This window comes from Hibiscus syriacus, unplaced genomic scaffold (genome assembly GCF_006381635.1).
Source record: "Hibiscus syriacus cultivar Baekdansim isolate YM2019G1 unplaced genomic scaffold, ASM638163v2 tig00005939_pilon, whole genome shotgun sequence".
Classification (NCBI taxonomy): domain Eukaryota; kingdom Viridiplantae; phylum Streptophyta; class Magnoliopsida; order Malvales; family Malvaceae; genus Hibiscus; species Hibiscus syriacus.
The window spans coordinates 413,059-430,489 of NW_024062073.1; the positions used below are offsets into that span (position 1 = coordinate 413,059).

At 34.5% G+C, this 17,431-nt stretch overlaps 1 protein-coding gene across 1 annotated transcript; it reads left to right on the plus strand.

Annotated features, from left to right (window-relative positions):
- The first annotated feature begins 783 nt into the window (after positions 1-783).
- Positions 784-2,808, plus strand: LOC120200359 (glutamine--fructose-6-phosphate aminotransferase [isomerizing] 2-like). Its single transcript, XM_039201228.1, has 6 exons — positions 784-1,178; positions 1,274-1,524; positions 1,596-1,710; positions 1,795-2,050; positions 2,129-2,297; positions 2,384-2,808. Exons 1-6 carry the CDS (start codon positions 920-922, stop codon positions 2,465-2,467), a joined length of 1,134 nt encoding a protein of 377 aa, XP_039057159.1. The 5' UTR covers positions 784-919; the 3' UTR covers positions 2,468-2,808.
- Positions 2,809-17,431: the final 14,623 nt, after the last annotated feature.

The following is a 17,431-nucleotide window of genomic DNA, read 5'->3' on the forward strand; positions in this document are numbered from 1 at the left end:
CACATTATCCATCAAAATTGTTCTATTATCCAATTTATACTTGCAACACATCAAGTTCTTCCTCCAAGACTCCTATTCCGTAGCAAACTTCCATGGCCATTTCCCTAGGAGAGCCCTATTCATAAGGTTTAAATCAATGAGACCCAAACCCCCTTGAACTTTAGGTCAACACACTGTCAGCCAATAAACCCAATGGATACTATTTTTCTGAGATAAACCCCCCATAAGAAGTTTGCCAGAATAGAATTCAGTTTTCTCAGAACCTTATTCGACATTCTAAACATCGACATAAAATAAATTGACAAAGCGCTTAAAGCCGACTTCACCTACACAACCCTCCCTGCAGGAGAGAGAGTATTTGCTTTCCAACCCGTCAATTTCTGGCAACATCTCTGGATTATTGGTTCCCACAAAGTAATCGAATTCTTCGTCGAACTAAGGGGAAGTCCAAGATACTCCATTGGAAAGATTCCAATCGAACATCCAATCGAAGCCGCCTATGTCATGATATATGTAAAGAGTAAGTATTTTGGAAAAGAGAATTCTGATTTATTCTCTTAATATTCTGATGATAAATTGTATATTTGGAAAAGTGAGTACTTAGGTTGAGTACATAGAGATTTACTAGACGAAAACACATCCTTATCTTTACTTTAGATAGGATAAATAAGGGAAAATACAATCATTATATGCAGAAATGGAATTATAGTTAACTCATGACATATACTACTTTTTTGTTTTCCATGTTGATTAGTTTTTTAAAGTGACGGTCCATTAATTCTTATTTTCACCTCATGTTACTTGCCTTCTTCAGGAAGGAGGTGTATCTATCCTAAAGTTTAATAATGACAAAGGAAGAAACGGAGACAGTCGTTCTGCTAGGCCTGCATCAGTGCAACGTGCATTATCTATTCTTGAGATGGAGGTTGAACAAATAAATAAGGGAAAATACAAGCATTATATGCAGAAAGAAATTCATGAACAGCCAGAATCTCTAACAACTACCATGAGAGGAAGGCTTCTACGTGGAGGTTCCTGCAAGGCTAAGACTGTTCTTTTGGGTGGACTGAAGGATCACCTTAAAACAATTAGGCGAAGCCGAAGGATTGTATTTATTGGTTGTGGTACAAGTTACAATGCTGCTTTAGCTGCTAGACCCATCATGGAAGAACTATCTGGTAACTGCTATTTGTCTGGGAAATATAATTCTGTACACATTAAAATTTCTTATTTTCATTCTCAACTTGTTTATTTGATTTATGTGGAAAAATAGGGGTACCTGTTACAATGGAAATTGCTAGTGATCTGTTGGATCGGCAAGGTCTTATATACAGAGAGGATACAGTAGTTTTTGTTAGTCAATCTGGTGAAACAGCTGATACATTGCTAGCTCTGGAATATGCTTTGGAGAATGGTGCGTTATGTGTTGGCATCACGAATACTGTTGGAAGTGTAATAGCTCGGAATACACACTGTGGTGTTCATATAAATGCTGGTTGTGAAATTGGTGTAGCCAGTACCAAGGTAAATACAGGATCAAGGAATCTTTGTCCTTTTGTTTTTTCAGTTAAAAAAACACACGCTGTTATTAATAGGCATATACGAGTCAAATAATGGTGATGGCCATGTTAGCTTTGGCAATTGGAGCTGACACAATTTCTAAACAAGAGAGAAGGGAGGCTATAATAGATGGTCTATTCGACCTGCCAAGTTAGTCTAAAACCTTGTTCCCTTTTTTTATATATATTCTAAAAATTTCCCCCCTTTTCACTTTTTTTTTCTTGACTTTCACAGATAAAATCAGGGAGGTACTGAAGCTTGACCAGGAAATGAAAGATCTTGCGAAACTATTGATCGCTGAACAGTCACTTCTCGTCTTCGGGAGAGGATACAATTATGCAACTGCTTTGGAAGGTGCTCTAAAAGTGAAGGAAGTTGCACTTATGCATAGTGAGGGGATACTTGCCGGTGAAATGAAGCATGGTCCATTGGCACTAGTTGACGAATATCTCCCCATTGTTGTGATTGCTACTCGTGATGCTTGCTTCAGGTTGGTTTGGTTTTTGAGAAATTATGTTATTTTATTGCTTTCCATTGCTTGGCACTTACATCTTCTGACTTCTAATAGCAAGCAGCAGTCGGTTATTCAGCAACTACGTGCCCGCAAAGGGCGCTTGATAGTAATGTGTTCAAAAGGAGATGCTGCATCAGTGTGTCCTGGAGGCGGTTGTCGAGTAATTGAAGTTCCTCAGGTTGAGGACTGTCTTCAACCTGTGGTTAACATAGTTCCATTTCAGGTATCCTTTTCATAATTATTTTAGCTTGCTTCTTATCATGAAATTAGCAATTTACTGGATAATCATCCTTTGCATTTTTGGTGCAGTTACTGGCATATCATCTCACCGTGTTAAGGGGATACAATGTCGACCAGCCTCGGAATCTTGCAAAGAGCGTGACCACGCAGTGAAGAATGCTTGAAATACACATTCTTTTTCCTCTTATTAATTTCTGAATTAAAGCAAGGATGGTTTTATCATTATATGCTGATGGTCTGAAATAACAATCTAACGGTTCTTCAGAGAGAAAGTGGTATGTTTAGGGACATAATGTTTGATGAAATGCCTCAACCAAAAGTGCAACAATTTCTTTTCTTGAGTTCATACAAGGCCAAAAGCAGCAGCAGGGAGAATGTTCGAGTTCATATAAGTCCTTGTTTAAGGCTATGATAAAATCAGGTTACTTGATATTAGTAATTTCCTATAGATTTAGGAACGAGTTGAGAATCTATATTTGTTGGAGAGCACCCACGTTTTTAACTTTTGTATTTATATTTAAGATTATTTGGTAATTAGTTGTATTTAGATAATAAATCTTATAGCATAAAGATTAGGGTCAATTACTCAAAAGAGCACCATACTATGGGTCTGGTGTTGATATGATCACCATACTTTTAATTTTATCAATATGACCGCATAATTATTTAAGTGGTTTTAATCAAGCCATATACAGTAGAACATGTAATAGAAAGAACATGTAATAGAAGAGTTGATGTTGTTGTTAACAAAATTGGTATAATTACATATTTGATCCTCAATACTTATATATTTAATCAATATGATCTTAATTTTAATTTAATTTAATAAATTAATCCTTCAATCAGGGGTTGGCACGTGCCACAATTGACACTTGACCTAATTAGGGCTGTAATGAGACGAGACAGATTACGAGCTACTCGAGATCGACTCGATCAAGGCTCGATAAATATTCGGATCGAATGGACTCGAGCTCGAGCTCGACTCGAGTTCTTAACGAGTCGAAATGAGTTATTCGATATTCGACTTGAAAAACTCGTGAGCAGCTCGAAAAATGTTATATTATAATTTTAGATTTTTAAAAATTACATTATTAAAAATATATTAAAAATACAATATTGATAATTATAAAATTTTAAAAATGTATTAAAAATTCTATAATACAACTACCCTCAAATTTTATTTTTTTTAATTAACCAGTCCAAGTCCAATTGTTACATTGTATATTACTAAAAGGAAAATAAAAGCTCATTTAATTAAGCACATATTAGATTATACGTGTTTGGTTGATTTTTTTATTTTTTAAACTTTTTATTGCACAAGTACTTGACAACGTAGAAAAATAAAATAAAAAATAAGAAAAAAAGCCAAACAATAGAAAATTTTAAAATGGTTAAAAATTATTTTTGAATAAATATTCTTATATTTATTTTAAATTAATAAAAATTATTTATCTAATGACAAATATTTAATATATGTTTAAAGATAATATTTTTAATAACTAATTTTTTAAATTGTTGTTATATTTTGAGGTTTCGGGTTCAAATATCATAAATATCAAGGGTTTGAGCATTTAATATCAAGATATTATATTGTACTTACCTCATAAATCGGTACAAAATCGATTAATTAATGTCTTTGTAATGAACCTTAAATCCTAAACCCTAAACCTTAAACATAAATAATAAACCTTAAATTATAAACCCTAAACCCTAAATTCTAAACCATTAATCCGATTATGTGATATGGGTTAAGTTATGCACATAAATGTTTGTGTTAATACATTAATATCATAATATGATTCTTAAATTATCGATTGGCTTCACATGTGTTTGAGCATCAACAACTGTAATAGTGATTGAATATTCATTGTTAAATGATTAAAAATATTTAGGACGTATATTGATCAGTCGAGGTAACGTCAAATTCAACATTGAAAAAATTTAACGAAAAAACTATCAAATGACCGAAAATGTACCATAAAAACAAAAGAATGTGTCATATGAACAAAATTAATAAAAACTAAAAAGAAGAAGTAAATATAAGAACGTAAATATAATTAACATATATATCACTATTGTTATATATGAATAGTAATTTGGTTTGGTCAAACTTGGAAATTATTAATATGTTTAGTCAACATTATTTTGGATTACTTTCCATTTTATCATACTGAATAATAAATTGAAATTTCTCAAAAATCATGTGAAAGAAATGGAAAATTAACATTTCAGTCCCCCAAAGCAACCCCTTGAATACGGTCTCCTTTAAATCCCCAATGTTATAAAGTCTTGAACCTCATCTCCTATCCAATGGTGATAATATAACAAAAGCTAGGTAAAAGAATCAAACTAAGAAACATCCCTCTCCTATTCAAGGACTTACCTGCAAATTATAATGCATGCGTAGAGTGCGATATTTCATGATGCCATGATAATAATGTTTCCTCCTGCACTGATATACCACCCTGAATTCATAGATAAATGTAAAATATCTGTAAATTATTCGAGTATTCCTGTAAAATACGCACCAAGGTTGTTTCACCCCCTTCTAATGAAAAGTCAACATCAGATAAAATCAAAGACGAATTAATATCCCTGCAGTAATCATGCAAACACCTATATCAGCAGTTCAATAAAACAATGAAATATTGGAATCTCCCAACAGGGAGAATATTGTAAAAAAAAAATCAATGCATGTATGCATGTATGCATATATGCCCCCATATATAGGAACACACACGGCAACACATACCCAGTGGAGGTTGATGTTTGGCTTCCCTTTTCCGGGATCTCAATGTTTGAACTATTAGCATCTGTGCGGTAATTGATGTAACAAAACAATTATGATCAATATAGAGTTGAAAGGAACGATGAAAGAAATAAGGCTTTAAAGAAAAAGTTAACAGACTTTGAAAACTTGCCTTCTTCAGGATTTGCAGAGCTTTGTTTCCGCATCGACAAGGAAAGGGTATTGCAAATAAAGCTGCTGAAATGGAAATTTAGAGGCAACAAGAAGATTCAAGTCGATGGGGTCTCGATTCAAATCTCGTGGGACGTGTATAACTGGTTGTTTGATCGGGATTTGAACAATGGGCATGCGTTTTTCGTGTTTAAGTTTGAGGATGAAGATGAAGGCTCTGAAGTTCTCGAACAGGTAGTGCTCTCAAGTCTCAACAATATCCCACATCGTCCAGATACTATAAGATGACAGGACAAGCTACCTATAAAAGAAGCGGGCTTGTGCAGTTCAAAACTTACATTTCTCGGCCTGTTTGGTAAACAATTGAGCTTGAATAAAGCTTAAAATCGAGCTTGAAACGAGTTTAAAATTGAGCTTCAATCGAGTTTGAGTATTGAGTTTTAATCGAGTTCTTGAAATTTTTTTGAGTTCGAGCCTTTTCGAGTTCGAGTTGAGTTTTAATATTATATTTCGAGTTTGAGTTGAGTTTGATAATTTTTAGCTCGTGAGTTTTTGAATCGGGTCGAGTTTACTATAAAAGTTTTTGAGTTTGAGTCGAGCTCAATAATATTTGAGTTTGACTTGGCTCGTTTACACCCCTAGACCTAATGCTTAAAGCAATCATTGAAAGGAAGGATGAATTTCGAATCTTAGGCATACTTGGAGAGAAGGTAAACGTTGTGTTAGCGAATTTGGTCTTTGAAGAAAGCTAAGGTTTGCACATTTAGAGAGAACCCAAATGAGATCAAGTCTCGTTTCATCCTCTTAATATTATGATCTTTCGCTATAAGAACACCATTGTTGTCCTTAATAAATCTAATGCTACCTAGATCCTTTTTCCTATTCTCCCTAGATTTTGCAAGCCTAAAGATGCCGTTTTGTCATTCCTTGGTGTCTAATCTCTTGTACATTTCCTCGTATGCCTTATCCTTTGCTTTAGCCACCGTTTTCTTGGCTTCCCGCTTTGCCTCCTTGTATCTTTGTTTAGCTCTCGACCTTTCTTCGTCGTCATTGCATTGCAAAAACTCCTTGAAGCAAGTTTGCTTTGTCTTCACCTTAGTTTGGACTTCGTCGTTCCACCACCACAATTCTTTATGTTCCTTGGCCTTCCCTGTCGACAACCCCAGGGTGTTTTTGCCCACATCTCTGATGGAATTTTCCATATTTTTCCATAACAAATCTGTATTATTTGAGTTTGTAGTTCCAAAACCTGTATTAGACAAAAGCTTACTCCTAAAGTCATCAGATGTCGCTCCATGTAACTTCTTCCAAAGGATCATAGGTTTACCTAGTTTAGCCCTCCTAAGAGTTTTCTCCCGTGCGGTACGCGGAACACCAAAACCAACAATTTGTGTTGCGATGCACATGCCTCTTCAGGGGACACCTTACAGTCAATGCAAGCCCATCGATCCCGATTTCGAACCAAGATGTAGTCGATTTGGGTACAATGTCCCCCGCTATGAAACGTAATCAAGTTCGCATCTCTCTTATTAAATAAGGAGTTAGTGACCACCAAATCGTGAGCAGTAGCAAATTCAAGCAACGTACGCCCCTCATCGTTCCTGCTACCATAACCGAAACCCCCATGAACACCGTCATACCCGTCGGTTGTACTACCTATATGGCCATTGAAGTCTCCCCCTATGAAAACTCTTTGGTCCTCCAGAATGCTCCTAAGTACATCATCTAACTGATCCCAGAAGCAACGTTTCTCCCCCTTCCCCTAGGCCAACAAGTGGGGTGTACACTGAAAGGACATTCACCACTTCCTCTTCTATAATAACCTTAAGCATCATGATCCTATCCCGGTATCTACAAACTTCAACTACATTTTCCTTGAGCCTAGAGGATACCAAGATACCCACCCCATTTCTAGCGTTATCTACGCCTGAATACCACAACTTGTACCCATTACACTCTCTGGCGCGAGCCCCTTTCCACCTAGTCTCCTGAATACATGCAAAATCTATTTTCCTATTATTAAGTGCGTCGGTCAGCTCCAGCAGCCTAGCATTTAATGTGCCTACATTCAACGAGCAAACTCTAAGTCTAGTCTCCTTGTCACCACTCTGTCGAGCCCTCCCCCTATACGCCCCATGGGCTCTAAAAGAAGGACATGACCTCAAGAAATCATCTATAGTCGAAGCTATAAGAAACTATGAAAAATGAATCCAAAGAGACTGGGCTTGGGTTGGATCCCTATCACACACCACACATGCTGGAAGAGACTAGGGGTAGTGGGTGAGCTTTTTGGTCTGGGTTTGGGGCTCGGATTTAGGGTTTAGGTATGATAAAAGGATCCACCACGATTAAGTAATACTAATAATTTAAACTGTAGTGGAGTTTTTTGAACTCGTAGTTTAAAATCATCGTATAAAGAATTAACCTAAGGGAACATCTTAGGGCCTGAGAGCTTACCTAAGAAAGTTTGGGGCCTACCTAAGAACACATCTTAGGGTCGCAGAGCCTACCTAAGAGTCACATTAGGTCCTTAAACTTTTGAATATTTTAATTTCATCCCTAAAAAATTAAACTATTTAAATGAAGTTTCGAACCTAGAGAATTTATCAAATAAGAGAACATAAATCAGTTAAATAAATATAATATTATTTTATAATAAAATATTTATAAAATTTAAACTGTATTTAATGTAAGATTTAAAATAAAAATAAATTTAATATTTTTATATCATTAAACTTATTTTTAATTATAAAAACAAGTAAGAAAAAATATTGAATTTAGTTTGAAAAAATATTGAATTTATTTTAAAAATATAGAAAATGTTGAATTTAATGTAAAGCAATTAGTTTTACATTGAGTATAAACAGATCATGCACTTATATATGTATATGACATAAATCTATTTATATATTGTATTTTTTTAATTTTATATATACTTAAAACTGCTGAATAATTAAAAATAAAATTATGAAATTAATTGTTTGGTTTTATGAACCATAAATATACTAAATACAAAAAATGAAATAATGGGTGTAACCCCCTCAGACCGATGCGGGTAACCCGATCCGATCTGGAGTGTCACATTAGGGCCACCGGAGCGACCCACCGTAAAAATAGCGGAAAATTTAAAACTTTATTTAAAACATGTAACTCATAATTGCTTTATCAGCATTCAGAAATAAAACAAACTTTCAGACTCGTATATAAAAAAAATACAATTACATGCCCCCTAATCACATGTACTATACTCTGCAAGCAATGAGGAAAGAACTCCCTTACTGAAATCGATAGCTACACTGGTACAATCCTTTTAACCTGTCATGGTGAGTAATAGAATGAGCTTTGGAAAGCTCAGTAATACAAAACTACCAGTCAGAAATAAAACAAACTTTCAGACTCGTATAAAAAAAAATACAATTACATGCCCCCTAACACATGTACTATACTCTGCAAGCAATGAGGAAAGAACTCCCTTACTGAAATCGATAGCTACACTGGTACAATCCTTTTAACCTGTCATGGTGAGTAATAGAATGAGCTTTGGAAAGCTCAGTAATACAAAACTACCAGATGATGCTACATGACATGCAGATAAATGGAAAGCCATATAATTTCTTTATTGAACAGACGTATACCGATGTTCAGAATAATCTGGGGTTCCACTGGTAGTTCATCGAATAAAAGCCATGAGTATCTCAGTTCATAGGAAGCATTCATAGTATCACGTTTTCAGGAGATCGACTAGGATGTCTAGTGTGTTCCAACAGTACAATAAAATCATAATAGGTACACTAATCAAATGTTAGTTTAGTAAATCTCATAAATCATAGTGTAGTGGAGTTTTTTGAACTCGTAGTTTAAAATAATCGTATAAAGAATTAACCTAAGGGAACATCTTAGGGCCTGAGAGCTTACCTAAGAAAGTTCGGGGCCTACCTAAGAACACATCTTAGGGTCGCAGGGCCTACCCGAGAATGATCTCAGGGCCGCAGAGCCTACCTAAGAGTCACATTAGGTCCATAAAAATTTTCCAACTTGATCAGAGCTGTACTTTACAAATCTGTATCTCCAAGATACAATTTATACATTGATACAATTCTATAAGCCATCACCAATAAGTCGTTGCATCCATAAAACAATAACCATAGATTTTAGTGTACCTCATGTTAAAACAATAAAACAATTTATCAAAATATAAGGAACACACTAGAGAATCCAAGTATTTTTCAGAGACATTTTGAAGTCATCAGTATGGATAACAGAAAACTTATGCAATTTGATCGAAATCCAACAAAGAGGTCCTATTGAGGAGAATTGATTAATAACAAGTCTAATCAGACATTTACAATCCATGTTGATCGATCGGTTTATCGAACAATTCAAACTGAACAATCTCTCAGAATTAATGCATGTCGAACCGTCAATTTATTACCTTTCTGGGGTATTCACTCTTAAATACTAACAATTCTTGTCCATAAATCATCTTCGTAATCACCGCTGAATAGATATTTCTATGGTCTTTATTTCATTTACACGATATCAGGAAATACAGACGTACTTGATTCATGGTTAATGATCCATAAGGACAATTCATCATGTAAGTTCAATAATGTTTTCAGATTCATCCAAATCACTTATTTAATTCTCAGTCATTGAGGTAACTTAGTTCATTTAACAATCATGTCTATCCCGGTTACTTCATAATTTCCAGAGTAATTCAGACGTTTCTGAATTTCGGATAAATATTGTACTTTTTTCAGTTCAATTTAGTCATATAATAATCATTCTGATATTCGTGGTTGATTTGTCTCACGAATATCCACTTCTTAGTACCGAATGAGCTTAAGAGTTGAGCTGAGCCAATTACTTCCATAGTTATCATTTATCCAAACATGAGAAAATCAACACGCGTTCAAGTGGTATATATGCCATTCAAGTACTAGCATAGTATTATCATTGACCGACCCGCATAAGGTGTTTTCCATAACTTTTTCTGAGCAATGCCACATCCATATTTATTTGAATTCTTTAATGAATTCAAAACATTTACTTATTTTTGGCCATAAGGGTATTTTGATCATTTTGGTGCTTAATGTTCATGTCATTTCAAAACTTAAGGATATGCATTCATTCATGTGCTTGGTGATATTCTTAAGTCATTTGCATTCTAGGGGTATTCTGGTCATTTTACAGATCCAATGTATTATAATCATTTCCTTCCGTCCAATCTTATTCTCAAATTCAAACTTATCATCTTTTCCAGTTCTTTTGAACAATTCAGACAAAAGAGCACCCTCAATAATTTATTCTTAACTCGGAGATTTTCAAGTCAATTGCCTTCTTAGAAGTTACAAACATGTTATTAGTAATTTTTTGTACAAAGACGAATCTTAACCATTAAATCTGTAATTTAGCAAGTTAATTGTGAATTCTCAAAGTACTTTCTCATACAGGGTTAACTCAGAATATTTTACCTCTGAAGGGTATTTTTGTAATTTCTTAACCAGATAACTTCAATATTAACTCTTAACAAAAATAATATAATTTAGAGATCCTATGATTAATTGGTTTCCCGAACATTCTCTCATCTTGAAATGATTCCCTTAACATCCTTCTAGCATCTTGCACAAACCCTCATGGGGTTAAAAACCAATTATCCAAATCTTCTAAGCAAAAACTAACATTTCTTATGCACATCTGTAATTTTACCGGATCAATATGTTTTTTCAAAGTTATTAACCAACTTCCAGGGACAATTCTTGTCATATTACAATATAAGGGTATTTTTGTAATTTTTCCCTACCAGAGTATTCTCATAATTTCCCATCCAAGTACCTTTGACATTTAACCTTTGATGAAATAAATTATAAGATACAGATCAAGGTTGATTTCTTTATTACTAAACACAAAACTTGTAATTTAATTCCAGTGATCTCTCAATTTCTTATAAAATTCATCTGAACCATAATCAGTTACCAAATTTCTACTATATTCGGATCGAATGTAGAAATTAATTAACTACACAAATGAGACCAACATTATCTTATTCATGTATTTACAATTATTCACATGTTCCATAAAGCATAAAGAGGTATTAAAGTAGTACCTCAATTTTTGTGCCATACTGATCGACCTAGGGGTGTAAACGAGCCGAGTCAAGCTCGAGTATTGCTGAGCTCGACTCGACTCGAAAACTCGCAAGCTTAAAATTTTTAAGCTCGACTCGAACTCGAAATCCTGAACTGAAGCTCGTGAGCAGCTCCAAAAGGCTCAAATTGAAAAAAAAATCTTAAACTTAACAAGATTGAATCCACAAACTCGAACCTGAATCTTAAATACATGAAAACCTTATTGTATTTTAAAAAAAGTCAACACATAAATATTAATATTATTAATAATTTTTTTTAAAAAAAATAAATTCATAATATATTATATTTTCGAGCTGCTCACGAGCTTTTCGAGTCGAGTATCAAGTAGCTCGTTTCAGCTCGTTAAGAATTCGAGTCGAGTCCATTCGATCCGAGTATTTATCGAGCCGTGACGAAGTCGATCTCGAGTAGCTCGCGATATGTCTCGTCTCATTTACAGCCCTAGATCGACTATTAAATTCCATTCGAACACCCTCAATCTTGAAATTCAATGCCCAATAATTCTTCAGATACATATCAATAGAAATTTCATAAAAAACATAGGTTAATTCCGAAAAACGGATCAAATCGGGTGATAAATCAGTCAAAAACAGTTTGTCGGGTTCGAGTTTGGCGAAACAGACCCCAAAAACATATTTGAGACATCAAAAATATAAAATATGACTTTTTAAAAATTTTGACTTTTTGGTCAAAGTCAACGGGTTTGACTGGCAATTTCAAGGCTTTCAAGCCTGAATTTTGAAAAACGGATTACGGAATCAAACTCATGACGTCGAAAAATGTCAAGGTAGGTGTTCCCAGAAAAAGTCAACGGCCGTTCATCGCCCGATCAAAGTTCTGGTCAACGCGGTCAACAGTCAACAATTTTACACAAATATCACCCTAGCATAAATTAATTACAAAATTAGTCACCTTATAAAAATATTTACAAAACTAACACTTGGGTTTTACACAAATATCACCGTAACATAAATTAATTACAAAATTAGCACCCCCTACGCGCAGTGGCGGCGCGTGCGACTCGTGAACAGTGATACGGTGTCGAAAAAATTCCCGAAAAATTCCTAAAAATTATTTTAAGGCATTTTGAGACACTTACCAAGCTCTGTTCACAATTTTGAACGACGGAAAGGTCGATTCCGAAACATCGAAAACTTTAACTTTCTCACACCTACATGCGCCACCGCCGACGGAGAAACGGAGGACACCGGTGGATTCAAAGCGATGCAAGGAACAGGGTGGTACGAGAGGTGTCGAAAATGGTTGGTCGGATCGTCGTGAATCGACGAAAAACTAACGGAAATCGAGTTAAAATTGAGTATACTTCCAACTTAAATTAACGACGAACGACGATAATTCACGATGAAAGGTTTGAGGGTTTTTGTTCATCGGTCGACAACGAACACGATGGTGGTTTCGATTCGTCGATCAGAGGTCGGGCGACGAGTATATCGGAGTTGAAAGGAGGGTTGAGAGGAAGAGGAAAACTGGAAACAATCTGGAAACTGAGCACGACAAAGGGGTTTATAATTCATCCCATAAAAAATAGGTAAACCAAGAGTTTAGTCACTGAATTTTTTGTACTTTATAAAACGATTTGCCAACTTTACGATTTTATAATTTAATCCTCAATTTCTTCCAAAATTCTAATTAAATTCACCACTTTATAATTTCTAAAATTTAGCCCCTAAATTGGGGTATTACAATTCTCACCTCCTTAAAAGAATTTCGTTATCAAAATTCATTCATGTCACAGAATTGGAGAAATGAAAAATTTTATCAATTCTTCCATATCTTCAAGTAGTTTTTATAGATATACTAAACCTCCACTAATCCTTAACCAGTTGAGTATACATTCTGTTGAGTTAATCGATTGATGGATTTGGCCAAGAGGGGGGTGAATTGGCAATTAAAAATTTGGTGGAAGCTTTTGCAGAAAATTGAAAGTAATTGCACAACGATTTAGAGTGGTTTGACTTTCTCAATCAAAGTCTACGTCCACTACCTTGGCTATCCACACTAAGGATTTTCCAACAAATTCACTATTTGTTCTTTCTTTTGAGGCCAAAGAGATAACCTTACAACACCCTCAAGAATATACCCCAATTCTTGAGAACACTCTTTCCCAAAGAGAATATTACAAATTGCAAACTTACAAGGAAAGATGTTTGCACAATTCTAGAACAAGAATAGAACACTCAAAGATAATTACAAATGAGCACAAATGGTGTTCTTGAAAGCAAAATGAATATTGAAAGGAAAATTGGCTTGATTTGCACAAACTTGGTGTTTGATGCTTTCTCTCTTGTTTCTCTATATTTTCTTGTTGATCAAGGACTTCATAACTTGTTTAAATATACCTTGAATCAATTCTGAACGTTGGGGATGATTAGTGAAGATCATATAGCCATTTTAGTGTGAAAGCAATTAATAAAACAGCTTGGAGCGTGGGGGGAATCGGTTCCCCCTCATAGGGAATCGGTTCCCTAAGTGTAAAATTCAAATATTTCGACTGTTGAACAGGGGGGAATCGGTACCCCCTATGGGGGAATCAGTTCCCTCCGAGCATTCTAGAAATCTCGGAGCCAAACCGTTCAGGGGGGAATCGGTACCCCCTTGGGGGGGAATCGGTTCCCTCTGAGCAATCTGGAATTTTTGGCTTTGAAATGGTTCGAAATACTTTGAAAGATTATTTTGAAATTGTTTTAAGATTAAAACTTAATTTTACACTTAAGTAAGGATTAAAAATGATTTTTGAAATATTTGGAGTAATGTTTTGATATTCGAATAATTTTATCGAATATACTTAGAAAATCATTTTGGAAAATATTAAAATTCATTAACTTAATTTGTATATCGAAATATCAAAATGTTTTCAACAATCTCCCCCTTTTTGATATAACAAAACTTTTAGTAATTTTAAGATTTTGAAATCAAGTTTTGAAATTATCCCCCTTACTTTAACACTTCTCCCATTTATCATTTAAAACACTTTACTTCTCCCCCTTTTTGTTAAATCAAAAAGACATTTTAAAGATTTAAACAAGGTTTTGAAATCAGTAGCCAATTAATATATATAATATAAGCTGCTAAGATCACAAGCAAGAGAAACATTAGCCATTAGTTTCATAATCAATATTCATATTTAATGTGATATGGCAAATTGGTCTATATCTAAAATGAAGTAAATGATGCAATAATGAATAATCACACAAACATATAAGTTCACACCATCCATAAATCCAAACAAATTCACAATCCACAAATTCAAACATTCCAAAATATTCAAAATGTTAAAACATAAGTTGGAGTTCAAAGCAAAATATAGAATCAATCATCCGTAGGAGGATCGGGAGGAGGAAACGAGCTCGTATAGCGGCCATCTCGTGTGAGAGTGCATCAATACGTCTTCATTGAAGCGTTGTTTTGTTCGCATCTCTCGGAGAATTTCTAATTGTTGAGCTCCCATTGTGGATAAATGGGACTCTATAGATGTAAAGCGCGAATCCATGGTCGCATATCGAAATCAATGTCTCCATAAAGGATTGAAAATATGGGGCATTTGAGTCGATTGTTGTCCGTGCTCATCGGGTTGCTCAGGCTCATCTTCGGTTTCATCGATATCCCATTAATTGTTCAAACTATGGATCTTCGTCCGCTTCGAGTGGAGCTTGTGACGGCTTTAGAAAAGAGATTACTAAGGATACAACCGTAAACTAGTGAAGAACAAAGTTTCTTATTTGGCACTAGGTTAACTGTTTCAACAATCTCAGAAAAGATAATCTCGGAAAACCGTAAACTAGTGAAGAACAAAGTTTCTTATTTGGCACTAGGTTAACTGTTTCAACAATCTCAGAAAAGATAATCTCGGAAAGGTTTATTTTTATATTGTGTTCAAAACATTGCAACCACCAAATATCTAAAGCTCTGAGAGTAGAATAACGACCCCCGGATGGTCGAAACCACCAAGTGATCATAAGATGAAGAAAACGCTCATGAAGATCTAGAACACTTGCACTATCATTCGTTATATGTGAGCCTAAAACTTGTTTTTCATTTGATAAACCTTCATTATCCAAGCCTAAGGCATTGGCTATGTAAGCCGGATCAAGATGGAAATATTGACCTAGGAGGTAGGAACGTACTCCTATGGTTTTGGTTTTGTCACGATTTTTGATACAAACGGCATTACAATAGAAGATACGAACAAGTTGATGATAGACAACGGGTTCAAGTTCGAAAAGTTTATCAAATTTCCATTCGTGCAAGATAGGGAGATATTTAAAGTTAATAGCAACCATAGCTTGAAGATGGGATACGTTCTTCCCTAATCTTATTACGAGTCAAAATATGGTAAAACCAATAACGATAATCTTTAGGACCTGGTTGATTGAAACAAGAATTTTGGATAGTTAAGTTAGGATCAAGATTTGGATTAGGATTTTGAGGAATAGGAGGAAGATTTGGAGGTGGATTTGGTTGACGACTAGAACGACTAGATGAATACCTAGCACGTTTAGGATTAGACATGGTGAAGGAAATCAGAATAGATTGAATAACCTGCAATTTTAAAAACAAATGTATGCAATTCAATTAATCCCAAAACTCAATTGAGTCCTCAATATTTCAAGGTTCTCTAAATCAATCCTAATGGGCAAAGTTTTTGAAAAACTTTTGAAAAATATGGTTTTGAGAAACAATATATGTATAGTTTTCATAACAACAACATAATTTAATCAAAACACAATAATTTGAAAAACAACAATTTTTTTTTAATTTCGATAATTTAAAATTTTTGGAAAATTCTTGTGTTTTTTGATGAAATTAGTTGTAACATCTAGTTTCTAATCACTAAACAATCAATGCCCGATCACTATTTCAACCTAGAACTAATTAAAACTAATCCTATGTTCAAAATTGAAATAGAGAGTTTAGAAAAATTTACCTTGAAAGATGAAAATGAGGGGATTTAGATGTTGTTTGCACGATTTTAATGATGATTGCAAGTTTAGGAGATGATATTTGAAGTGAATTCTGATTAAAATCAATGATTTGAGGTAAGAATGGAGATTTGAGTGTTTGAGGGTGTGAAACGGCTCGAAGATAGAAGAAGGGTTTTGGGAATTTTGGGGTGTTCTGCCCGATTTTAACAGAACCCCAGGGGGGTATCGATTCCCCTGTGGGGGGAATCGGTTCCCCTTCAAAGGGGGAATCGGTTCCCTCATGGGGGGGATCGATTCCCTCTGCACCAAAATGCTAAAATCTGATTTTTAAGCACACAAAATGCTAAATTAATCTTTCTAGTGGTATAGGCAACTCATATTGAAAAATAATTATGTTCAACAATTAAATTAATCTTTAATCAATTTGACATAAAATTAATTTTTCATCAAGAATCATAATCCCCCTAACTAATAGCAATGAATGCAATCAAAAATTACTATTATGAGCATTTTTCAGTATTTATTAAAAGTGCTGAACTAATTTAAACACTAAGTGAAGATAGGTCAGTTAAACCTAATTCTCTCCTAAGTGTCCAAAACCTTTCCTTATCTAAGGGTTTTGTAAAAATATCCGCTAATTGATGCAAAGTATCAACAAATTCTAGAACTACATCTTCCTTAGTGACATGGTCTCTAATGAAGTGGTGTCTAATTTCAATGTGTTTAGTTCTAGAGTGTTGTATGGGATTTTTAGTGAGACAAATAGCACTAGTATTGTCACACTTGATAGGAATAGTACTTACTTCAATTCCATAATCAAAAAGTTGTTGTTTCATCCATAAAACTTGTGCACAACAACTACCGGCTGAAATATATTCCACTTCAGTGGTAGATAATGCAACACAATTTTGTTTCTTTGAAAACCAAGAAATCAACATATTTCCAAGGAATTGGCAAGTACCAGAGGTGCTTTTCCTATCTAATTTACATCCTCCATAATCCGCATCAGAGAAGGCATGCAAGCTAAAACTAGAGTCTCTAGGATACCAAAGTCCTAAACTAGGAGTGTCCTTAAGGTATCTAAAGATTCTCTTAACAGCTAGTA